The 26,003-nt window shown below is 40.4% G+C and overlaps 1 protein-coding gene across 3 annotated transcripts in view; it reads right to left on the bottom strand.

The window, feature by feature from the left end:
* depdc5 (DEP domain containing 5, GATOR1 subcomplex subunit) overlaps positions 1–26,003 on the bottom strand; it is a 96,551-nt gene that overhangs the window by 9,134 nt on the left and 61,414 nt on the right. Inside the window, exons 31-38 of one of the 3 annotated variants that reach the window (XM_034182716.1) lie at positions 25,291–25,427; positions 20,097–20,190; positions 19,793–19,855; positions 7,788–7,900; positions 7,572–7,649; positions 7,304–7,436; positions 5,124–5,223; positions 836–1,075 (exon numbers count right to left, since the gene is read on the bottom strand). In XM_034182716.1, coding sequence (XP_034038607.1) covers positions 836–1,075; positions 5,124–5,223; positions 7,304–7,436; positions 7,572–7,649; positions 7,788–7,900; positions 19,793–19,855; positions 20,097–20,190; positions 25,291–25,427 — 958 coding nt within the window. The remainder of the gene's footprint in view (positions 1–835; positions 1,076–5,123; positions 5,224–7,303; positions 7,437–7,571; positions 7,650–7,787; positions 7,901–19,792; positions 19,856–20,096; positions 20,191–25,290; positions 25,428–26,003) is intronic. The other 2 variants (XM_034182717.1, XM_034182718.1) reach the window with 2 other exon arrangements.

The raw sequence follows: 26,003 nt of genomic DNA, 5'->3' as shown, positions 1-26,003 counted from the left end.
CCACTACTCAGCTGATTGGAATGTGGAGATCATTCCATCAAATCAAACAGTGATGTGGCCATGCAACTGGACCACTGCGACTATGACACTCTCCATGAACTTAACACCAGGTCAGTGCACAACCACAGTCCACCTTCAGGAGAAATACGTCCAAAGACTCACTGTTACAGAATAACGACATGATGATATGCTGTAAAATCATTAATCAGTCAATATTAGATGGAATCAATTCTGTGGTGATGATGTAACTCTGTCAACACTGTGAGAAATGACTACCATATTTTCTGGACTATAAGTCCCACCTTTTTTTCTATATGTGAACCTCACTTTATAACAGCGTTTCCCAGGGGGCAGGTTCACAATGAAAAGCAACTCTGTGTGCACTGTTATTTAGCATAAGGAGTTTTAAATTGCAAAAATAAGCAAGATGGAAAAAAATAAATGTGTTGGGTAACATAATGGATGTTATGTGAAGCAGCTTGGACAAAAGAAATCATAAGATGAACACTGACTGCTGGCCCAGAGAAACATGGAAGCCCTCAGCTTGTGTGTAATACAAGGAGTGATGAATTCACAGTGTCATAGGCCGTTTTTAATGTTGGTTGATGATACTGCCATAATTTTTATGAAAATTTTTGTTGTTTGTCTGTTCACAATTTCAGGATATCTGCTTGAAAATGAACAAACTTCACCCAGCAGCTGATGCCACGTGACCAAGATACACATCCTCTGTGTGACATGTAAATCTCCTGAGGTGAACTTAAAGATGATGCACATGAACCTGGATGGTTACTACGTGGTGTGGGCTGGGACTGGAGGACTGGGCTGGGTGTACCTAGCAGTGCAGCGGCCTGGCTGCGCCCTCCAAAGCTGCGGCTGAAGGAACTGTGCCTACTTGCGTAGGAAGCCGGTCGGCTGGGCAGCCAGGGTAGGAGAAAAGTTGGGAGGTCACAGGGTCGGCGCTCCTCGAGGACAAAGGCCACCTCAAACCATTTCCTCTGGAACAAGGCAAAGTCCTCTAGAGCTGCAGTGGACCAGATGCCAGCTGTTGTTGGGGGGAGCTGTGTGGTCGAGCCTGCAGTGGACAGGTCATGTTGTGACAATTAACATTATAAACCAACAGTTGGTACAGGACTGTAGGTCAGTGTATAAATACATAAGAGCACATGCACAACAGCACAGACTGAGACAAAGGAAGTGACTATAGCACTGCAAATAATTTTTTAGGCATCTCAAGATGCCTAAATAATGTAGAATTTTTTTCTTTTGTTATGTCCAAACACTCCAACAAACATTACATGTGATGTTTTTCCCCGTCCATATACATATTGAAATAATATGATAAAATAAGGTTATTTTAAGTTGAAAATAAAACTAAAAACTTGATTTCTTTGCAAGTCTGGCTCATGACAGAGTTACAGATGGACACTCAATAATAAAAAACATGATTCTCAAATCAATTTCATGAGACCACATAAAAATTACATACATACAATAGTGAAAGTGGTCATGTATTTTACTTATTTATGTACAACCAAAAAAATTGGGATGGTATACAGGGAAATAAAAAGCAACAGAAAAAAATGATTTTTACATTAACTTTGACTTCTATTTCATTGCAGACAATATAATCCAAAGATGTTTCATGTTTTATGCGGTCAGCTTCATTTCATTTGTTAATGTACATCCATTCCTACATTTAAGGCCTGCAACACATTCTTAAAAAAAAAAAAAGTCGGGACACTAAAGCACTTGCCACTGCTTTGTAATGTTGCCATTCCTTCTCACAACATTTAAAAGATGTTTTGGAATTGAAGGAAAGACAAGCAATGAAGCGTTTCAGGTGGTTTTTTTTTTTTTTTGTCTCATTCTTCCTGCAAACACAACTAAGGTGTGCAACATTCAGAGTTGTCGTTCTTACATTTGTGACTTGAAAATGCTCCACACATTCTGTTGTGGTAACAGGCCGGACTGAACTGCAGACTAGGGATGGGTATTGATAAAATTTTATCGATATCGATGCCATTATCGATTCTGCTTATCGATACCTCGTGAATTTTGTACTAAAAGCAGGCTTTACAGGTTTTCTATGTATTTCTTTGAGTCTTAAAGTAAATAAATATAAAATTGGTCACTGTATCCTTGATCTCTGGACATAAATAAAAATAAGCAAAACGGCATTTCGCTTTGAAGTTATTAATTCCGACTGGACTCTATCGTTCTAACTTGACTTGACAGAGAGCCGCGCAACGTTTGGAGCTGTGTGAACAGAACGAAGGACGATTCTCGTTTCTTTCTCGCAACAAGACAGGAGTCCCAGTTAGTAACTTTAATCCGGACAAAAGTGACTCATGATTGACATACTCAGGGATGAAAGTGGTGAAAAACAAAAAAAGCTGAAACCCAAAATTACCCCCCAACACCAAGTGCATGAAAATGTTTGAATTCTAGAAGCTCTGAAATGCAATCTGGGACTATTCCAGACAATAAACTGCAGTGAGTGCAGCATCCATTTAGGTGAGAAAAAAAAATTTATTCCAGTAGTATTCTGCTCTTACTAGGATGCAGCAGTTTTCTAGCTTGGCAGATAGTTCTGGAGGAAATCACTGAAGAAATTAACACATTGAACATATGGTTTGACCGAAACCAACTGTCATTAAACTCAAATAAGACAGGGATGAAATGGAGGTGTAAGAGTCACTAGGAAACACTTATTTATTTCTGTATGTATTTATTTATTTATGTATGTTCATTGTTAGTTGGTTTTATATTTTCTGTTGTGTTTCTATTCAGGTTCTTTTTGTCTCTTTCTCTAAAATTGTATATAATAAAGTATATATTGTATATAATAATCATTAGATTATTAATATATAAACAAAAATAAATTTAAGAAATATTACAATTTGAAAACAAATGCACCCGAACGTGATGACAGCTGCAACTGCTTAATGCTAACTTTTAACATTGAAAATTCCATAGACATGCTAACGCATTAGCATTGCTCCCATTTTTAAGTTCTAAAATACATCTATCAACTGTTTCAGAAGACCATAACAGGTCAGTTTAACATAGAAAAGGTAAATAATACTCACAGACGTATGCTCTTTAGGGTTTTAGTGGGGGAAAATTAAGCAAAAGAAAGAAAGAATAAACGAAGCAATAGATCGAAGCATTGCTTCAATCTGCGAACCACTGCTTCGATTGGTTCAAGGTTCAAAGCAAAGCCGCGCTGCAGACAAGTTGATTACAGACCCGCTGCAGGGTCTGTAATCAATGTAGAGAAATTATCATTTTCCTGACAAACACCCCCCAAAACAAGGGCCACTCTGAAGGACCAATAACAGAATCGTTAAGCACAAAGCTTATTGATGTCGGTGGATTGAATCATTTCTTAACGATACCCGAAAGGAACCGGTTCTTGATACCCATCCCTACTGCAGAGAGAGCAGTATCTGTACCCGCTACATCTACAGCCATGCTTTTGCAATGTGTGCAGAATGTGGTTTTGTATTGTTTTGTTGAAAAATACATAGATATCTCAGGAAAAGATATAGTCTTGAAAGCAGCAGATGTTGCTCTGAAATCTCAGGGTACTTTTCAGCATTGTGTCAGTGCCCTTTGCCAAGGCCACTGACACAATCCCATACCATGACAGACCCTGGCTTTTGGACTTGTTGCTGATAGCATTCTGTATGTTGCTGATAACAGTCTGGACGGTCCTTTTCCTCTTGGTAGGTCTCAGTCCTCTGGAGGACTAGACCTGGTGAAGTTGGCCCTGGGAGAACTGGGTCTTTTATCATCACATTACACCTATTGTATCTGTAATAATTGTATTACTACAGATAATATTTTAATAATATTTATCTGTAATAATCTGTAATCATTTTTATTTTTAACCTTTTCTGGATAAATACATTAATCTTACCCACTGATGAGAATTCATTCAGATCAGTGGTCCTCTGAAACTGCTGGGAATAAAACTGACCACACAAAACATGAAAATACTCTGTTCAGATTTTCTGGAATGAAATAGAATTAAAAGTCACTGTTAGGGGGTTATTTGCTTTTTCCCTTTGGCATGTCCCTTGTTTTCACTTGGGGTCGCCACAGCAGATCTGAGGTGGATATGCATGTTGATTTGTCACAAGTTTAATGCCAGATAACTTTCCTGACACAACTCAATATTGGAGAATGGGCAGGGGCGGGTTTGAACCGGGAACCTTCCGCAATGGAAACAAGCACACTTAACCACTTGGGTACCTTTTCTATACGGTCCAAACTTTTTCTAATTGGGGATTGTAAACGTTTCAAATGTTTTAGGCACAGTATTTAAGCCAAGCACTTTTGTAAAGTACTCTATGGGTCACTTCATGAACAGGGGTCACATTACACAAGCCAACATTATTGATAAGTAAAAACAGAACAGCCATATGTGCAGGGAAAAAAAATCTAAAATGATTGTTTCAATATATATTGATTAAATAATTGTGATAACATAGAGGACGAAATTATCTTGGAATTTTTCTTTTTTGAGGTTTTATCTGAAAAGGGGGAAACAAACCCTACCAAATTTGTGACATTCAGCACCTAAGTATTATTTTGGTAAAAATAAACAAAAATAATTTAAGACATAGAGCAGTGTCTTAATTACTTGGTATGGCTGCAGAGAGCATGCCAAAAATGTGGTGTTGAATGTAACCCGTGGTGTCCCGCTCTTTCCCACTTAAAATCCATGTTCCTACATTGCTAATTTATTCAGTAAGTAAAACTCTAGTTGTGTTGTTTAAAAGCATCACTCCTGAGAGCCTTAAAACCATGGGGAGATTAACAATAAAGTAACGGTCATCAATTATTCGCTTTATGTTTGTTTTGCATCACGGTTCAACCAGGTATGATCAAGTTCTAATATAGTTGTCAAAAATAGCACTCTGGGGCTTTCCCGCAACCCCATCCAAAAAAGAAGTATATCATGACTTACCTCAATAGTGGATTTTATGTATTCCCCATGGTCCATATATTCGTATCTTACAGTCTATATCACCTTGCTAGGAAATTTAAAAATTTACCCTCATATCACATATTGGTGACCCTTTTCATGAAGTGACCTGTATACATGTACTCACCATCCTTCTCTCCTACTATTCTGTAGATGTAGAAACCATAGATGAATGTGCGCATAGCATCTCCAGAAGCATGAGCCACCAAGCCATCATCCAGCATCTTCTACACAAACAAAACACAAACACACAGAGGCTCAGATAGATGGATGGATCATTTAGAAAATAATAGCTAATCAGTAGATGATGTTTTTCATAATCTGTTTTGTGGTTGAGGTTATTTCATGACTTCTCAATGTTTTCACATAATTCAAAAATTGAAAAACTTCATGAAAGGTGTGCTGCATTCCTCAGCAGAAGACAGCTTTCAGATGTTAACAGATACATTTCAGCTTTGTGGAAAAGTCTTGTTATAACCACAGACATTAGTTCACACAGTACCTTTGGGAGCATGCCCATGTCATGTGCCTGCGTTCAATACTGTTTATAGTCTGCACTAACCTGCTGTATAATAACAACTTTAGACAGCTACTGCAACAAATCAGGCCAAATTACCTCATTTTTAGAATCAGAAAGGCAATCAGAGCCATAACTCAGTAGGAGTGCAGTGGGAGATCAGCTTAAACTGATACTTCTCAGTTGCAACTTTTCTTTTAGAAGTTACTGCACATTTTATCAATCTTGTGTTGTGCCTTATGTTCCTTCTTGACGAAATGGCCATCACACATGCCCACTTCCCTGAATCTGAGCTGCTTAACCCTCTGGGGCCGACGCCGTCATATACGATGGCTGAGACCAAGTTTTACTAAATTATAAAAAACTTTTTAATGATATGAAACTTTTTTTTTTTTTTTTTTGCTGAAAAGTTAACTCCAAGGACTTTTGAGCCAGCATCCACCAACTTGGTACTCCTCATAGAAGCTGTGTGATGATGTGTGCAATGTGAGTGTCCAATAGGAACTGGTTCACCGTCACATGGTTTTCCAAAGTCCAATCATAGGGTAAATTTACCTCACGTGATAAACCAAAGATTGCTTTTAGGAGTGATGTGTTACTAGCTGGCCCGTTTGAATAGCCCCCTGGCTGTTGGCTCCAATGCACCCTGCACCATTACGCACAGTGATCTGTGAAAGTGAGCAGACAAAGGGCCTCTCATACAATCTCATGTGCTCAAACAAAGAGTGTGTGAGTATCAGGATTGCTCCACTAGTTTTCCTGTGAATGTTATTGGATAAGCCTGTGGCACGCTCTCTTGCTCCGGCGTAAATCACTGTTTACTATATCAATGGAGCGAGGGGGAGGGGCCGCTCCTCAAAGTGTAAATGGGCCTCAAAATGTGAAAGCTGCTTTCAGAGCAGCACAGAACAAACACACAGTAAACTTCATAGAAGTATAAGTCTGTGATGTGACCTTTGTGTAATAGCAGACAGAAATTGATTTGAGATGAAGACAAACAAAACGCATAGACCATTTTGTATATATTGTTCAAAATGTCCATCGTCTGAACATTTCTGCTGTACAGTCTTTCACACAAGACCTCAAATTACCTTTATAAATCATCAAAACAGTTGTTTATTATAGTTTGCTGTGTGTTTTGAATAAATGTGTGTGCAAATTATTATCCGCTTTATTTTTCCTTTCTTATTTCTGATTGTAAACTTTTATTACACTTATAAAGCATCACTATAGCATATATATTCTGAAAGTACAGGTTGTCCTGAAAAAAGAGACATAAAACGTGATTGTGGGATGCAAGGAGAGCTGTTAACAGCAATAAAAAAACATTTATGCCAGCGAGTGAACTGTCCAAAAAATGCCCTCGGACCCGAGAGGGTTAAACATGTAATCTTTTTTTTTTATAATTTTCTTTGCCACCACTATTACTGTGTTCCATAGTACTAACAAAACAAAACAAAACTTCACTATGTTATATTGCCAGCATGATCAAAATTCACCTTTTCTGCCCCCCCACCAAGAAATTTTTAACCACGTGGGCAAAACTTGCAACAAGATTGTATGACACACTGGGAAAGACAGAGTTCATCCACCTCTGTTAAGGAAAGAGTACTGTCACTATTTGCATGACCACGAGTGGTTTCTCACCTGGAAAATGTAAACAATCTTTTTTTTTTTTTGTGAATCAACCGTTTTGCAGATACTGTTATTCTTCTGTTGAGAAACAAAACTGCCAAAGTTCTTCTGCAGAGAAAAATAACATTTTGGACAGCACAGAGACTAATTCTTACCTGCATGACATCCACAGCCATCCCTTGTGTGGTCACACCCTCCACATTGTTGACCAACCAATGAACAACCTCAGCACTGATAAAGCAGTTGAGCGGCAGCCCCTTCTGCTCTGGGAGGAGCTGTACACCGGTCCTAAAACACAGGAACAAAGAACACTCCAACAGATCACTCGACAGCTCCAGGAACGAGGATTTCAGTTTACATTTTAACATGGGTTTTTAGACTTTGATTTAAAGCCAATAACTGGCAATGCCCAAGAAAACCTACGTGGGATGCTTGATGGCCTCCAGGATTTCTAAAAGCGATGATGAGGATAGAGACAGCGCTCCCAATGCAGACTGTCTACTGCCAACAAAGAAACAGTTAATCATGAAAAACTTCACATTTTGACAGATTTTTTATTTGTATGTTATCAGGCACTCATGTGGTCAGTGTGTAATGGAAAAGCCTGCTGGTGTTGAAGGACTTCTCCTGTGAAGTTACCAGATGTCTGAGCTACTGCTGTTTCCTGCATCTCCTGTAGGCTGTGCTGATGCACCAGCTGCAGGTCCTGGTTGGACACCTCTATCCATCACCTCAGTGGATTCAACAGGCATCTGAACAGTAAAAGAACTTCAAAGTGAGTTATTTTTCCCCACTTGCAGCCACCAGTGATGAAAGGGAGCAGCGAAGAAGTGGACCTTAAAAGCATAGTAATGTAATAAATTATTAAATACACTGTCAAACATGCTAGTGACACCGGAACCACACTTGATGAGCAAATCATTCCCTTGACATTACAGTACTGGACCCCCCCCCCAAATGATTGAAAATCTACAACCTGCTCTAATTCCTTGTGCTCTGAGTCAGAATCTCTCATGTGTGCTGATTTCTTTCCTCCCTGTTGAAGAATTAATTACCCCGGGTTCTGTTCGTCATTTGCCGTCCAATGGACGTGCACCTGTTGGATCACAAATAACACAGCACCATGAGGGTTGGAAGCAATCTTTGCTTCCATTTGGGAAACCGGTATCATCCCAGCAGATGTAAAGTTATCTGTCATTCTCTAGAAAGGGTGATCACCTGGAATGTAACAACTACAGGGTATTATACTGCTCTCAGTGGCAGGGAAGGCCAGAAGTTTTGCTTTTTGACTGAATATGATTGATAACAGAAAAACATTTTTTCCATTCATGGATAGTGGTTGGCTGAAGCCATTTATTGTCAAACAACTGTGTTTACTCTTTTTAAGTCACAATGACAGCAGAAACTACCCAAATGACCCCAATCAAGTTTATATACCTCTGTTCTTAATACCATGTATTGCCACCTTTAAGGGCCCCTTCACACATAGCACAAATCAGAGCGAATCACAGCAAAACAGCCCGAATGAGCAAATCCCGAAAACATCGAGCCGATGTCGGGAGGGACACACGATCAGGCAGGTTTACGAGCGTGCACGAGCATAGTGCGAGCAACTGGAGCATGTGGCACCACATTGCGTCGCTGCTGTGGAGAAAAAAAAAAACACACACACACACATCATAAAAAACACAGCAATATCCAATATGCAATCCCTCTTATCGAGTGGATAATACAAGTATGATCCCTTTGTTCCTCTGTATATGACCCATGTCACAGACGTACAGTCATGAAATGACATGAATGAAGCAGTGCGCTCTTATTATGTCCAGCAGGGTATATAAATAATTACTACATTAACTGCATACACAATTACATAACAAACACCTAAAAGAATGATCACAGAGCACAGAAACAGAGAGTGACAGGCTGTGGGCTGAACGGACAGTTTGGCGTGTCTGCACACAGCAGTGACTGCTGAGATCTCTGGACCCGCGAGTCACAGCTAGTGAACACGTACCGCGTTGTGAAGGACATGACATGACAACTCTACGCCATGAGGCATGTGTGTGTGTGTGCTTGATGTCCTCACGTGGAAATACATAAAAACATATTGCCTTTGCGACGAGCTGCAGTGAGTGCACAGAGTGCACACTGATAGGCTGTGCCAGGTGAAATGGACCGTCAGATCATGTGTACATTCAGCTGGTGATCTGAATGTCACGTCACCCACGTGTGAGCTTGTCCAACATGTTGTCCATTGCATATTTGCTTATTTTTTGAACTGCTGAATCACAGCGAAACAGCTCGTATGAGCAAACCACGAAAACATTGAGCCGACATCGGGATGGACACGTGGTCGGGCAGGCGTGAATGATCCTGCTGCGATAATTTCGTGCATGAGCATGCATGAAACCGTCGCAGCAGAAACACTATGCAAGCAGCTGGAGCATGTATAACCACATCACGCAGCTGCTGTGAAAAAAAAAAGAAAAAAAAATCAATTCATGCCACCCACGGGATTTAAACCTGCAATTTACAAAAGCTGTGACTGCCAGTGAGAAACTTTACCAATGCACTATCATCACTGTCCTATAAAGGTGTAGAAAAATCCCTGAAAACAACAAGGAGATTGATGTATTTAACAAAAAATAAAACCACACACCATAAAAACAACACCGCATTTTATTGAATCCCTCTTATTAAGCGAAGAATACAAGTATGAACCTCTGTTGCTCTGTTGATGACCCATGGTCACAGACGTACAGTCATGAAGTGACATGAATGAAGCAGTTCATGCGCTCTTATCATGCCCACATCTACTGGTCTGGCGTGTCCAACTGGCCCCGCGCGCCTGTCCGGCCCGACAAGCGTGTCCTGTCAATGGCGTGCCGCAGGACAGAAACCGCGTCATGTGGAACAGAGCTCACATGGGTGACATGACATTCAGATTGCCCACTGCGTGTTATGATCTTACGGTCCGGTTCACCTGGGGCAGCCTGTCAATGTGCGCGCCATGTGCTCGCTCACTGCAGCCCATCGCAACAGCGATATAGGTTTTTATGTATGTCCATGCGAGGACAGCAAGCAGACACACGCGTCACAGTGGACAGTTGTAAGTTCATGTCCGTCCAAACACAGTACGTGTTGCCCAGCCATGACATCCAGAAACAGATGACATCCAACTCAACAACTACGGCTGTCGGTGGACACGCCCCCTGTCAGTTCAGCACACACACCACCGTGTCACTGTGTTTCTGTGTTATGTCATCATTTCTTTTTAGTTATAGTAGAGAAGATTGAATCTTCGACTGGACTGGGTTGCCTGACGCGAGGACGTTTCGCTTCAAATCGCAGAAACTTCCTCAGTTAAAATTCTTGCTCTGGTGGTCTGACTTCTGTCTTGACTCTTGTAGAGAAGAATAATCAAGAAGTCACAAAAGCTGGAGTTTTTTAAACCTAACCAGACCCTTCCTACAGAGAGGCAGACTGCTATAGGCTAGTGACTAAACAATAGCTCTAATTAGCACCTATTGTGCTCTAGTTAGCACCCTCCTAATGACAGGGCAGCTGTCCCTCCTAATGATGGGACGGATTCTCTCTTGATGGCTCCCTTGACGACTCTGCTGATGACGTGAATGACTCATTACCATGAAAAAAGACTGAAACTGCTTTGACCTGAGTACCCCATTGTAAACAGGGGATAAAGCGTGTCTCAGACCCCCTCCCCGGTTAAGGCTGGGTTTCAAACGTTTCACAAAGAATGCCTCCTTGACCTCTCTCTCAAACCATTTCTTCTCTCTGGCTAATATTTTAACTTCCTTGTCCTCAAACATGTGGTTAGTGTCTTTAAGGTGGAGATGAACTGCAGACTGAGGTCCACTGGCACCCTCTCTGCGGTGCTGGTATAGCCTTTTGTGTAAAGGTTGCTTAGTCTCACCTATGTAGTGTTCGTTACAGTTTTCCTGACATCTGATAGAATACACTACATTGCTCTGTTTGTAACTAGGGATCCTGTCCTTAGGGTGAACTAATTTCTGTCTCAAGGTGTTAACTGGTTTAAAGTAAACTGGGATTTTGTGCTGTCTGAAGATCCTCTGTAGTTTTTCCCCTACTCCTGCTAAATAAGGGAGAAACACTCTTCTTCTTGTCTCCGTCTCCTGTCTGTCTGGTCTCTTTGTTCTCTGGGACTTCTGCACTTTGTCCAGGGACCATCGTGGGTACCCACATACTGTGAGGGCTTTCCGGACAAGTTGTTGTTCTTTAGCCCTTCCCTCTGCAGTTGTGGGCACCTGTAGGGCTCTGTGTTGAAGCGTCCTGATCACCCCGAGCTTGTGTTCAAGGGGGTGGTTTGAGCCAAAGAGCAGATACTGGTCAGTGTGAGTTGGTTTTCTGTAAACCCCTGTCTGGAGCTGCCTGTTCTCTACAATCGTAACATCACAGTCAAAGAAGGCTAAATGGTTGTTTCTGGCATCCTCACATGTGTACTTGATATTGGCGTCCACCGAGTTCATGTGTTCTGTAAAGTCCTCAACTTTCTGTTGCTTGATTTTAACCCATGTGTCATCAACATATCTGAACCAGTGACTGGGAGAGATGCCCGTGAAAGACGTCAAGGCTGTCTTCTCCATTTGCTCCATGTACAGATTGGCCACAATGGGGGATACCGAAGACCCCATCGCACAACCATGAATCTGCCTGTAGTAATTCCCCCTAAACAGGAAATACGTGGTCACGTCAAGCAACCCAGTCCAGTCGAAGATTCAAGCTTCTCTACTATGGAAACCACCTGGACAACTGAGAGCCTACACAGAAACATTCTTTTTAGTTATTTTTATTGCTATTTAGTTATCCCCCCCATCTGTAACACATCTGCCACATGTGTTGTGGATGGGGGAACGCAACACACACGATTCACACACACGGCATATGTGTTGCAGGGGGAGCCAACACTCTGGCATGCCACATGTGCACTGCTGTTTTGCAACGCCACACTTGTGGGGGCACTGAGACAAATTTCACAGCCAGCTTGAAAGTGATTATCAATCAATTCAATCAATTTTTTTTTTATATAGCCCCAAGGCGCCTTATACTGCAAGGCAAGGCCATACAATAATTATGTAAAACCCCAACGGTCAAAACGACCCCCTGTGAGCAAGCACTTGGCTACAGTGGGAAGGAAAAACTCCCTTTTAACAGGAAGAAACCTCCAGCAGAACCAGGCTCAGGGAGGGGCAGTCTTCTGCTGGGACTGGTTGGGGCTGAGGGAGAGAACCAGGAAAAAGACATGCTGTGGAGGGGAGCAGAGATCGATCACTAATGATTAAATGCAGAGTGGTGCATACAGAGCAAAAGAGAAAGAAACAGTGCATCGTGGGAACCTCCCAGCAGTCTACGTCTATAGCAGCATAATTAAGGGATGGTTCAGGGTCACCTGATCCAGCCCTAACTATAAGCTTTAGCAAAAAGGAAAGTTTTAAGCCTAATCTTAAAAGTAGAGAGGGTGTCTGTCTCCCTGATCTGAATTGGGAGTTGGTTCCACAGGAGAGGAGCCTGAAAGCTGAAGGCTCTGCCTCCCATTCTACTCTTACAAACCCTAGGAACTACAAGTAAGCCTGCAGTCTGAGAGCGAAGCGCTCTATTGGGGTGATATGGTACTACGAGGTCCCTAAGATAAGATGGGACCTGATTATTCAAAACCTTATAAGTAAGAAGAAGAATTTTAAATTCTATTCTAGAGTTAACAGGAAGCCAATGAAGAGAGGCCAATATGGGTGAGATATGCTCTCTCCTTCTAGTCCCCGTTAGTACTCTAGCTGCAGCATTTTGAATTAACTGAAGGCTTTTTAGGGAACTTTTAGGACAACCTGATAATAATGAATTACAATAGTCCAGCCTAGAGGAAATAAATGCATGAATTAGTTTTTCAGCATCACTCTGAGACAAGACCTTTCTAATTTTAGAGATATTGCGTAAATGCAAAAAAGCAGTCCTACATATTTGTTTAATATGCGCTTTGAATGACATATCCTGATCAAAAATGACTCCAAGATTTCTCACAGTATTACTAGAGGTCAGGGTAATGCCATCCAGAGTAAGGATCTGATTAGACACCATGTTTCTAAGATTTGTGGGGCCAAGTACAATAACTTCAGTTTTATCTGAGTTTAAAAGCAGGAAATTAGAGGTCATCCATGTCTTTATGTCTGTAAGACAATCCTGCAGTTTAGCTAATTGGTGTGTGTCCTCTGGCTTCATGGATAGATAAAGCTGGGTATCATCTGCGTAACAATGAAAATTTAAACAATACCGTCTAATAATACTGCCTAAGGGAAGCATGTATAAAGTGAATAAAATTGGTCCTAGCACAGAACCTTGTGGAACTCCATAATTAACTTTAGTCTGTGAAGAAGATTCCCCATTTACATGAACAAATTGTAATCTATTAGACAAATATGATTCAAACCACTGCAGCGCAGTGCCTTTAATACCTATGGCATGCTCTAATCTCTGTAATAAAATTTTATGGTCAACAGTATCAAAAGCAGCACTGAGGTCTAACAGAACAAGCACAGAGATGAGTCCACTGTCCGAGGCCATAAGAAGATCATTTGTAACCTTCACTAATGCTGTTTCTGTACTATGATGAATTCTAAAACCTGACTGAAACTCTTCAAATAGACCATTCCTCTGCAGATGATCAGTTAGCTGTTTTACAACTACCCTTTCAAGAATTTTTGAGAGAAAAGGAAGGTTGGAGATTGGCCTATAATTAGCTAAGATAGCTGGGTCAAGTGATGGCTTTTTAAGTAATGGTTTAATTACTGCCACCTTAAAAGCCTGTGGTACATAGCCAACTAACAAAGATAGATTGATCATATTTAAGATCGAAGCATTAAATAATGGTAGGGCTTCCTTGAGCAGCCTGGTAGGAATGGGGTCTAATAAACATGTTGATGGTTTGGATGAAGTAACTAATGAAAATAACTCAGACAGAACAATCGGAGAGAAAGAGTCTAACCAAATACCGGCATCACTGAAAGCAGCCAAAGATAACGATACATCTTTGGGATGGTTATGAGTAATTTTTTCTCTAATAGTTAAAATTTTGTTAGCAAAGAAAGTCATGAAGTCATTACTAGTTAAAGTTAATGGAATACTCAGCTCAATAGAGCTCTGACTCTGTCAGCCTGGCTACAGTGCTGAAAAGAAACCTGGGGTTGTTCTTATTTTCTTCAATTAGTGATGAGTAGAAAGATGTCCTAGCTTTACGGAGGGCTTTTTTATAGAGCAACAGACTCTTTTTCCAGGCTAAGTGAAGATCATCTAAATTAGTGAGACGCCATTTCCTCTCCAACTTACGGGTTATCTGCTTTAAGCTGCGAGTTTGTGAGTTATACCACAGAGTCAGGCACTTCTGATTTAAAGCTCTCTTTTTCAGAGGAGCTACAGCATCCAAAGTTGTCTTCAATGAGGATGTAAAACTATTGACGAGATACTCTATCTCACTTACAGTGTTTAGGTAGCTACTCTGCACTGTGTTGTTATATGGCATTAGAGAACATGAAGAAGGAATCATATCCTTAAACCTAGTTACAGCGCTTTCTGAAAGACTTCTAGTGTAATGAAACTTATTCCCCACTGCTGGGTAGTCCATCAGAGTAAATGTAAATGTTATTAAGAAATGATCAGACAGAAGGGAGTTTTCAGGGAATACTGTTAAGTCTTCTATTTCCATACCATAAGTCAGAACAAGATCTAAGATATGATTAAAGTGGTGGGTGGACTCATTTACATTTTGAGCAAAGCCAATAGAGTCTAATAATAGATTAAATGCAGTGTTGAGGCTGTCATTCTCAGCATTATCTTCTCACTATTTTCGTGCTAACAGCGTGAATGGCTCCACATTTTCTAAGTGCCAAGCGAGTGGTGTTAGATGTTCCTGTGTGTTACCTGGAATATAGCCGACACCTGCCACGAGAGGAATCGAATGGGCTCTCACACTCTGTCTTTCAGCCGCTGGTGTGCGCAAATAGTTGTAGCAACAGGAGTACGAGGCGTTGGAGGCATCTCCGATTTTACACGTATTGCATACGATTCCTGCTTCATGCGCAATTCAGCCACATTCGTACTATGTGTGAAGGGGCCCTTACGTTCGACACCACAAACTGAAGGCTTCCTGTATAAATTCATTGTTCAATACTCCATGTTGCTGTGGTCCAGTAATCCTTGACAATCTGATGATTTCTTTTCTCCAAACTGAGTGACTGAAATAACACCTTGCCCATCTTATGATTATTTGTCCATATTGCTTCATTTTTTTTTTGTTGAATAATCCTTATGGTACACGCCACAAGCTGAAGGCTTCCACTGTGAGCCACTAATCCATAGCCAACAGAGGATTTCTTTTGTACAGACTGCATCAAACAACATCCAATATGTCGTCCAATGCACATTAATTTTTCCATCTTGCTTATTTTTTTGAATTTAAAATTACTTTTGTTAAGTAACAGCACAGGCTGTGGTGTGTACATGTGCTACACAAAGTTCCTGTCATTTCCTAAATTCACACCCCAGAAAACACTGTGTAAAAAAAGTATTGTTCTTCTTCAAGAGGTGCGACATATACAGTACTCCAGAAAATATGGGACTTGAAAAGATCATTCTCAAAAGGATTCAGCACCAGCTGCTTGCTGCTCAGCAGCCAGAGCAGCCACAGACTGCATCCTAACTCTGCAAGTACTCAATGAATGCAAGCATGAACATCAGTGGGGCTTCTTTGCACTTGTTACACATTGTGTGCACAACATCTTCAGGTCCTTAATCCAAAGTTGCTCCACGTGTTCAGTTGTGTATCCTACATGGCAGCACAATGAAATGACATCAATGTGTGAATATGTGGAATCACTTTAAAGTGCTTTGAGTGTGTACATTGGATGGAAAAGCACTACAAAAAGGCCATTCATTTACCAATTACTTCCTCACAAACTCCTCGTACAAAAGTATTTTGGACCTCTTCCTTGTTTTCATCCTGTAACATGTTCCATTATAAACAATATTTAGCCATCATGTAAGTTGTGACTTAATTCACAAACTGTTCCAGGGGAGTGGAGATTTTGGTTGTATTTGAGAAAGTACTGATGAGAGACTGTTCCACATAACACGTGATCCAATCTATATTATAATAGCCAAGCAGCCTCTGTGCGCGTGTGTATGTATGTATGTAAATAGAACTAACAATAAAATATAACAATAATAATATTACAGATAATAATAATAATGTGTATATGATAACAACCTAAACAATTAATAAATACATTAAGACAGTAAATTAACTTTAAAATTACATAATTAACAGGAAATAAAAGGGTTGAGTTCCTCTTCTAAAAATGACTGAGGTCTAAGATTCTAAAAACATTCTGGACTGGATTCCAACTCATTATACAAGCTTTGCTTAATTTATTACCACCCTTGAAAAAATGTCAGTGACCTACAGTGAGGAAAATAAGTATTTGAACACCCTGCGGTTTTGCAAGTTCTCCCATTTAGAAATCATAGAGGGGTCTGAAATTTTCATCTTAGGTGCATGTCCACTGTGAGAGATAATAAATAAAAAAAAAAAATCCGGAAATCACAATGTATTATTTTTTTAATAATTTATTTGTATGTTACTGCTGCAAATAAGTATTTGATCCCCTACCAACCAGCAAGAATTCTGGCTCACACAGACCTGTTCATTTTTCTTTAAGAAGCCCTCTTATTCTGCACTCTTTAAAAATCTTTCAAAATCGCAGGGTGTTCAAATACTTATTTTCCTCACTGTATTTTAGAAATACTACCCAATCTAGAGCCCGTGGATCCCCACCGGCAGCACACTAGTATGTTTTAATAACACAAAATTGCACATTCACATAAACTGCTTCACTTCCAAACAGAAGACACACATCCTAAATCCACTAACAACTGCTTCTGCTGTGGTTATTCTATTAGTCTACAGTACTGAAAAGATACTCTACCAGAGGGAGTGCTCTGCAAAGAATATATCATGCGCTATTCTGAATTCATTTCTATTCTTGATTATCCTATTTTTAAAAATTCTTTTAACAATGTAATATGTATTCTTACATGACCGTACTTTAATATGGCACATGGTTTCCCAAAGTTCTTTCAGTAGGCCACATGAAGATCTCCGATCTGTGTCTCACCACATACACCGTAGTATGGTGACCTTGATGTCATTTTTTAAAAGAAAAACAATAGTCTTAAATAAGATAAAAGGAATATGTGCCATATTTTTGGCAGATTATTTTTTTCTGTGAACAGTCACATGATTTGGTAGGGTGCAAACAAGCTTGTCGACAAAAACGGAAACTCACCAAAGCAAACTGTTTCACAGAGGCAGCAGCTACAACCTATATTCATTTGACAAGTTTTGGCATGTTTTTGTTCCCATTTGATGAAGAGATGTTCATAAAAGTCTGACTCTGCTTCCATGTGGAGTGTAGAATGAATAATTCAATTGATCAGCTTTGGACATTAGTGATTAGGTTTGCCACCACCTCTGCAAAGGTGGCAAACACACATGAATTTACAATTACCAGAATAATAAATATGCAAAGAGACTCTGACAAACTAGCAGTGATGTGTCCAGAGACAGACTTTGCAGGACCCAGCTCCAAGAAAAATAATGTCACTGCAGGTTTGGCCAAGCACTCGGTCCATCAGATGTTTGACCCACACTCATAACAACCCCTAGCAAAAATTATGGAATCACCGGCCTCGGAGGATGTTCATTCAGTTGTTTAATTTTGTAGAAAAAAAGTAGATCACAGACATGACACAAAACTAAAGTCATTTCAAATGGCAACTTTCTGGCTTTAAGAAACACTATAAGAAATCAGGAAAAAAGATTGTGGCAGTCAGTAACGGTTACTTTTTTAGACCAAGCAGAGGGAAAAAAATATGGACTCACTCAATTCTGAGGAATAAATTATGGAATCACCCTGTAAATTTTCATCCCCAAAACTAACACCTGCATCAAATCAGATCTGCTCGTCTAAAAAGGAGTGATCACACCTTGGAGAGCTGTTGCACCAAGTGGACTGACATGAATCATGGCTCCAACACAAGAGATGTCAATTGAAACAAAGGAGAGGATTATCAAACTCTTAAAAGAGGGTAAATCATCACGCAATGTTGCAAAAGATGGTGGTTGTTCACAGTCAGCTGTGTCTAAACTCTGGACCAAATACAAACAACATGGGAAGGTTGTTAAAGGCAAACATACTGGTAGACCAAGGAAGACATCAAAGCATCAAGACAGAAAACGTAAAACAATATGTCTCAAAAATCGAAAATGCACAACAAAACAAATGAGGAACAAATGGGAGGAAACTGGAGTCAACGTCTGTGACCGAACTGTAAGAAACCGCCTAAAGGAAATGGGATTTACATACAGAAAAGCTAAACGAAAGCCATCATTAACACCTAAACAGAAAAAAAACAAGGTTACAATGGGCTAAGGAAAAGCAATCGTGGACTGTGGATGACTGGATGAAAGTCATATTCAGCGATGAATCTCGAATCTGCATTGGGCAAGGTGATGATGCTGGAACTTTTGTTTGGTGCCGTTCCAGTAAGATTTATAAAGATGATTGCCTGAAGAGAACATGTAAATTTCCACAGTCATTGATGATATGGGGCTGCATGTCAGGTAAAGGCACTGGGGAGATGGCTGTCATTACATCATCAATAAATGCACAAGTTTACGTTGATATTTTGGACACTTTTCTTATCCCATCACTTGAAAGGATGTTTGGGGATGATGAAATCATTTTTCAAGATGATAATGCATCTTGCCATAGAGCAAAAACTGTAAAAACATTCCTTGCAAAAAGACACATAGTGTCAATGTCATGGCCTGCAAATAGTCCGGCTCTTAATCCAACTGAAAATTTTTGGTGGAAGTTGAAGAAAATGGTCCATGACAAGGCTCCAACCTGCAAAGCTGATCTGGCAACAGCAATCAGAGAAAGTTGGAGCCAGATTGATGAAGAGTACTGTTTGTCACTCATTACGTTCATGCCTCAGAGACTGCAAGCTGTTATAAAAGCCAGAGGTGGTGCAACAAAATACTAGTAATACTAGTAATGCGTTCTTTTGTTTTTCATGATTCCATAATATTTTCCTCAGAATTGAGTGATTCCATATTTTTTTCCCTCTGCTTGGTCTAAAAAAGTAACCGTTACTGACTGCCACAATTTTTTTTTCCTGATTTCTTATAGTGTTTCTTAAAGCCAGAAAGTTGCCATTTGAAATGACTTTAGTTTTGTGTCATGTCTGTGATCTGCTTTTTTTTTCTACAAAATTAAACAACTGAATGAACATCCTCCAAGGCCGGTGATTCCATAATTTTTGCCAGGGGTTGTACATACTCAAGTGTGATCCCAGTCATCAAGTTGTCAGTAATCCTATCTAACAGCAGACACTCTGGGTCACAAACCCAAAACAAGTTAAACTAAATCTACTAGTCAAAGGTCATACAGTACAGTGATACATCTGCACAACATGCACACACAGTGAGTTAAAGGAGGCACAGCAGACACACACAACACTCAGTTTCAGCAGTGCCCAGCGACGTTACTGACCTGAGAGTGACAGATGTAGGAGGAGCGAGGGCTACGTATAAAATCCAAAATAAAGGCAGTGTCCTGTCAGCATACAGGAAGAACACATCCCAAGATGAAACACCAAAAGCCCAGCAACAGGAAAACACCAGAGGCAAGTAGAAAACCAGACTAGCAAAGCCCCAAACCAAAGCAAAAGCAGGGAGCAACCAACTTATAAAATAGTACTCTTGCATCAACAGTATTGCACACTCAGATGTGTCTTCAACTGCTAAATGTCTGAAGCAAACTTATCCTGATTGATATGTGCTGAAAAGATACACACCTTGCGAGGACTGTCGACATAAGTGGGAGCTGTGAGGACACTCGAGGGATCACACACCACTGCAGAGAGCTTCGTCTGCTGCTCCTCCAGAGTTCTGGACAAAAAACAGAAACTCTGAGGAACCTTTGTTCCACCCAGCGCGTATAGCACAGATCAGCACAATTATTGTCTGTATTTAACACCTGTGGTTTTCCTGCCCAGGCCTACTTGCTCATCAGAGTGCACTAATCTGTGGTCTGTGAGTTGTGGTCAGACTAGGGATGGGTATTGATAAGATTTTATCGATATCGATGCCATTATCGATTCTGCTTATCGAACCGATTCCTTATCGATTCCCTTATTGATACCGCTTGTGAATTTTGTACTAAAAGTAGGCTTTACAGGTTTTCTATGTATTTCATTGAGTCTTAAAGTAAATAAATATGAAATTGGTCACTGTATCCTTGATCTCTGGACATAAATAAAAATAAGCAAAATGGCATTTCGCTTTGAAGTTATTAATTCCGACTGGACTCTATCGTTCTAACTTGACTTGTCAGAGAGCCGCGCAGCATTTGGAGCTGTGTGAACAGAATGGAGGACAATTCTCGTTTCTTTCTCGCAAACAAGACAGGAGTCCCAGTTAGTAACTTTAATCTGCACAAAAGTGACTCACGATTTCACATATTCAGGGATGAAAGTGGTGAAAAACAAAAAAAGCTGAAACCCAAAATTGCCCCCCAACACCACGTGCACGAAAATGTTTGAATTCTAGAAGCTCTGAAATGCAATCTGGGACTATTCCAGACAATAAACTGCAGTGAGTGCAGCATCCATTTAGTGACAAAAAACCCAACTTTCCTTATTCAAATTCATTCCAGTAGTATTCTGCTCTTAGTAGGCTGCAGCAGTTTTCCAGCTTGGCAGATACTGGAGGAAATCACTGAAGAAATTAACACATTAAAAATATGGTTTGACCCAAACAAACTGTCATTAAACTTAAATAAAACAGAGATGAAGTGGTGTAAGAGTCACTAGGTGTTCACAGTAAACACTTATTTCTGTATGTATGTATGTATGTATTTATTTATTTCTATATGTTCACTGTTAGTTGGTTTTATATTTTCTGTTGTGTTTTTATTCAGGTTCTTTTTGTCTCTTTCTCTAAAATTGTATATAATTATTAGATTAGTTACTATTACTATTATTGTTGTGCTTGCTATTATTATTAATATATAAACAAAAATAAATTTAAAAAAATGTTACAATTTGTAATACATTTGACTCTTTTACAACAACAAATGCTTGACAGCTGCAACTGCTTAACGCTAATTTTAACATTGAAAATGCCATAGACATGCTAACGTGTTAGCATCGGTCCCGTTTTTAAGTTATAAAATACATCTATCAACTGTTTCAGAAGACCATAACAGGTCGGTTTAATATAAAAAAGGTAAATAATACTCTCAGCCATATGCTCTTTAGGGTTTTAGCGGGGGAAAGCAAAAGAAAAAAATTAATCAACAAATCAATGATTGAAGCACTGCTTCAATCTGCGAATCACTGCTTCGATTGGTTCAAGGTTCAAAGCAAAGCTGAAAAATTATAATTTTCCTGACAAACACCCCCACAAACAATGGCCACTCTGAAGGACAGATAAGGGAATCGTTAAGTAAAACGGTTATTGATGTCAGTGGATAGAATCATTTCTTAACGATACCCGAAAGGAACCGTTTCTCGATACCCATCCCTAGGTCAGACCCAGTGCTAGTGCAATGGTATCAGAAAATCATTGTGCCTGGTGGTTCAAATTCCAGTGCAGTATATTTGTAGTATTTAAACTGCAACACTTGGACATGCATTATATAAGTGGGTTGATCACGCACGTACATCCTGCTCCACACAACAAACCAGAACTTGAAAACAACTACTAAGGAAAAAATAAACACTCATGGAAATCACAAAACACCTTATTGCTTATTGAAACATACAACAGACTAAAGATGCATTTATTCTCCCTCTCGTATGACTAGCATACTGGTGTCGCAGACCGACCGGTCCCCCCTAAAAATTGGTCCACCCTGCCTGCACTGCATGCATCTTTTTGGACCATATCAGCACGCCTGAGATGGAGTCTCTTCACCCAAAGCAATCAAATGGATTAATGTGATTATTAACCAACATATGACAATGTAAAACCTCTTAAAATCATTCTAAAGTCAGTTTTTAGAATAAATGAGGCCATTTTAAGCAGAAACGAGGCAATATTCCGTGACGCTTTGAAATGACGGACGCGCAGTGAACGCAGCAGCTAGCAGCCCGTGTAGCCATGTCACTCTGATCGCTTCCTCCATCTTTTATGATGAAATAATGCTGAATTTATGTGGAAATGATTGTTGTACAAAAGCTTTAGATATCTGTCACTGAGAAAGATGATGACCGGAGTGCAGTTTTAAGCAGAAAATGAGGCGATAATCCGTGAACCGCGGCAGATGACGCATGCGCAGTGAAGGCAGGGCGGACCAATTTTTAGGGGGACCGTTGGGTCTGCGACACCGGTGTAGTATGGACTTATGTTTCCTCCCATTTTAATTCATATTATTGCCAGCAGAACAGGTCTCAGCCTCATTATATCTAAATTCTGGGTCTGTTAGTGAAGCACAGAGATAGCTGCCGACAAACACCTTAGTAATCACTCTGCTTCCCTGTTGATTTAGTGCTGGTGAATTAATGTCAGGTGCAGTTATTCCAGCTGAATGATTCTGCACTTTTTCTCTCTGCCTAAGACACTAACTAGTCCTTTCACAGATGCTGGCACTGTACCCCAGGGTGACGGACTGATCCCAGGTAAGCCTACCTACTCAAGACCTACATACTGAACCATGGAGACTAAAGACCCAAGATGGACTGCTTTTTAATTCCAATTAAGGACTCCATTTTGGTTGCTCTTCTGTTTTTTCTGTTTCTTCTCTTTGTAAAGAAATTGTTGTAAAATTTGTAAAAATCTTGTAACTGTGAGAATGGCCTAACCAGTGGGTCACCCATTTAAGTCTGGTCTGCTTGAGCTTTCTTACTCAGTACTATTATAGGGAGTTTTTCTTTACCACTGTCACTTGTGTGCTTGTTAAGGTTAGGCCTTACTCACGTGAAGCAGCTTGATGCAACATTGTTGTGATTTGGCCCTATATAAATAAAGTGATTTGAATTGCTTCACCTCATAGAGCCTGGGTTGCCACTGTACACTGGTGGGCTCTGACAGATCTTGGAGATCTGTTAAATTGCCGGAAAACATTTCAGTTCCAACAGCTTTCTAAACAAATAGCACCGTGCAACTGGTGTACTCCAGCTTGAAGATAACAGCAGATAACACTTAGTTTGGTTTATTTTAAGTGATTCTCAAAATGCAACTTATGACTAATAAAGAAGATTAATCCAAACTCTGCATGAACTTTACGCTCACATGACACCCTGTAAATAACACAAATAAGTGAGAACAGGCCTTAGAGAGATTGATTCTACACACTGGTGACTGTGTGTTATAAATAGTCAATGTAGGGCCCTTATGGCCCAGTCACATGGCATACAATGATTCCTGAACGAAGGGAAAAAGTAAAATAGTCACAAATCCTTGAGAAAAGGTGGACGGATGAGATTTTGACTTTTCCCATCTCCAAATAGCCTGTGAATCAAGAGCACAAAAGGATTGAAAGAGGAACAAAACAAAACCGAAGCTAACGATCTCTACGCATTAAACAAAACATGCCTGGAGCCACTGCTGGAGCAGTGTGTGTCTGCATCCTGCTCTGCATCCCAGGACTCAGTGCTGGGACGGAGCTCTGTAGCGCCTGAGTCCTGGAGAAGCTGCAAAGAGAAGCGCACGATCCGACCCACTGTGGAGATCTGTGCGGACATCGGTGGATCCACCTGCTCTGGTTGCTGTCCAGAACAAAAGAAGGATCATCTTCTTCATCATCAGAATCCTCACTGTCTGGTTTAGACTGATGACACGCTGCTCACTCAGTCTTGCTCCAATTAAAAAAACAAAAACTGAAGCTCTTGCTCAACATTCATAAGATGCATCATTTTTACAACCAAAACAACAAAAAAAACACCACCGCACTAATCACACACACTAATTACTCCACTAAAATAATACACACTCTAAACACGCCAAACATTTCTGAAATCTCTCAAATACCAAAACTCTAACCACTGTCTGTACACCCGAAATGCGTGTACTCAGCGTTTTTCATGTGTTGTTACATTCGTGGATTTACTTGCAGCTGCGTATGTTTGTTCTGATGTATGCGTACTGTCATGTGTAGCCCTTGCTGCACATGGGGAGTCAATGCATGGCGTTCACATGGACTGATCAATTTCCTGCTCTGATATATTCAATCATCTTTACACTTATATTTATTCCCCCTTTTGACAGATTTGTTATAAATCTATACATGGCTTAGTAACGTAATACAGTGATACAACAGCTACCACGGTACACCAGCGTTTTTTTTTTTTCCAGGCCTCCTGCGCACTCCTGCCCCTCTCTCCTTAGATGAGTGCACCACTGGCAAACACTACGGTCATGGACTGCCGTGCACTGGTGGTGCAGGTTGACAAATTCTTCCTGGCCGGCCAGGCAGGACAGCAGGCACACATGCACCATCACATGCAGCAGCAGAAGCCCCACACCACACACCAGCACCGCCGTGGAGGAGCTGCATCTCTCCACCACTGCAGCACTCACAAACCAGCTTCTGTACCGTATGAAAACATTCAGCTGGTCGAACGAAGTCGAACTAAACTCTAATGTTACAAAACTAAGCAAACAATAAGAAACCATCAAGAAAGGCAGCAAAACGAAATATGGACGAATTGAGGTTTTCGGCAGCATTCGTTCAAATTTTTCAACAGTTTAAAAATCCTGATGAAGCACCAGCTGCAGGAACAAAGCTGCGCGAGGGTTGAATGATGCCAGTGAAAGTCCAGATTTCTTGTTTCATTTGGGCTTCGTGGCCCTTCGTTAAGTGCCATGTGACCAGGCCTTAGGATTGCAAGCTAAATTAACACTGCCTCTACCTTTTATTTTTAAATTTCTTTATAAAGAGTAATATCCAAGAAGAGCCCTGTGGGACAAATACAGTACAGACTGAGAAATACAACTGTCTCTGGGTGATGCTGCAGGAATAATAAGGATGGACCCCCAGACACTCACTTCTGGTTCTGCTCCATCTCCAAGAGGGCTGACAGAGCTGATGTGCCTTTTTTTCCTTGTGGGGGTACTACAGGCTCTATAGGATATGAAGGGAGGGGACTGGTAACCTGCAGTCCCTTGAGCGGTGTGCCCTTCTGCTATGGAGAAAAGCAAAAGAAACAAAGAAATAAGTTATATACAGTTGTATGTAAAAGTTTGCGCACCCCTGATGATTTTCCATGATTGGTTGTTTGGCTCAGCAATGTCAGTTAAATATATGATATAGCAGACAATTAACACAGTGATATTTGAGAAGTGAAATGAAGTTCATAGGATTTAGAGAAAGTGTGCAACAATTCTTTAAACAAAATTAGGCAGGTGCATAAATTTGGGCACCCTAACAGAAAATAAATACATCAACATTTAGAAGATCCTCCTTTTGCAGAAATAACAGCCTCTAAACACTTCCTATAGCTTCCAATGAGAGTCTGGATTCTAGTTGACATGATATGATATGAGATTTATTGTCACTGTCAATTAGTCCACAATTATTACTTGTTTACAGTAATAATGGCGCACATCAGAATTAAAGACAGCACATACACATTTGACATTGTTTATGTGCACTAAGTTTGAAGAAGTCCGTTATCCGAATTGAGGCAAGTGGGTGAAGGCACGCAGCAACCCAGAGATGCGCCGCCGTCAGCTTGGGGGGAAGAACGTGGGCTGCAACT

Source organism: Thalassophryne amazonica, chromosome 12, assembly GCF_902500255.1.
Source record: "Thalassophryne amazonica chromosome 12, fThaAma1.1, whole genome shotgun sequence".
NCBI classification, from domain to species: domain Eukaryota; kingdom Metazoa; phylum Chordata; class Actinopteri; order Batrachoidiformes; family Batrachoididae; genus Thalassophryne; species Thalassophryne amazonica.
This window is presented reverse-complemented; position numbering and strand designations above follow the sequence as displayed.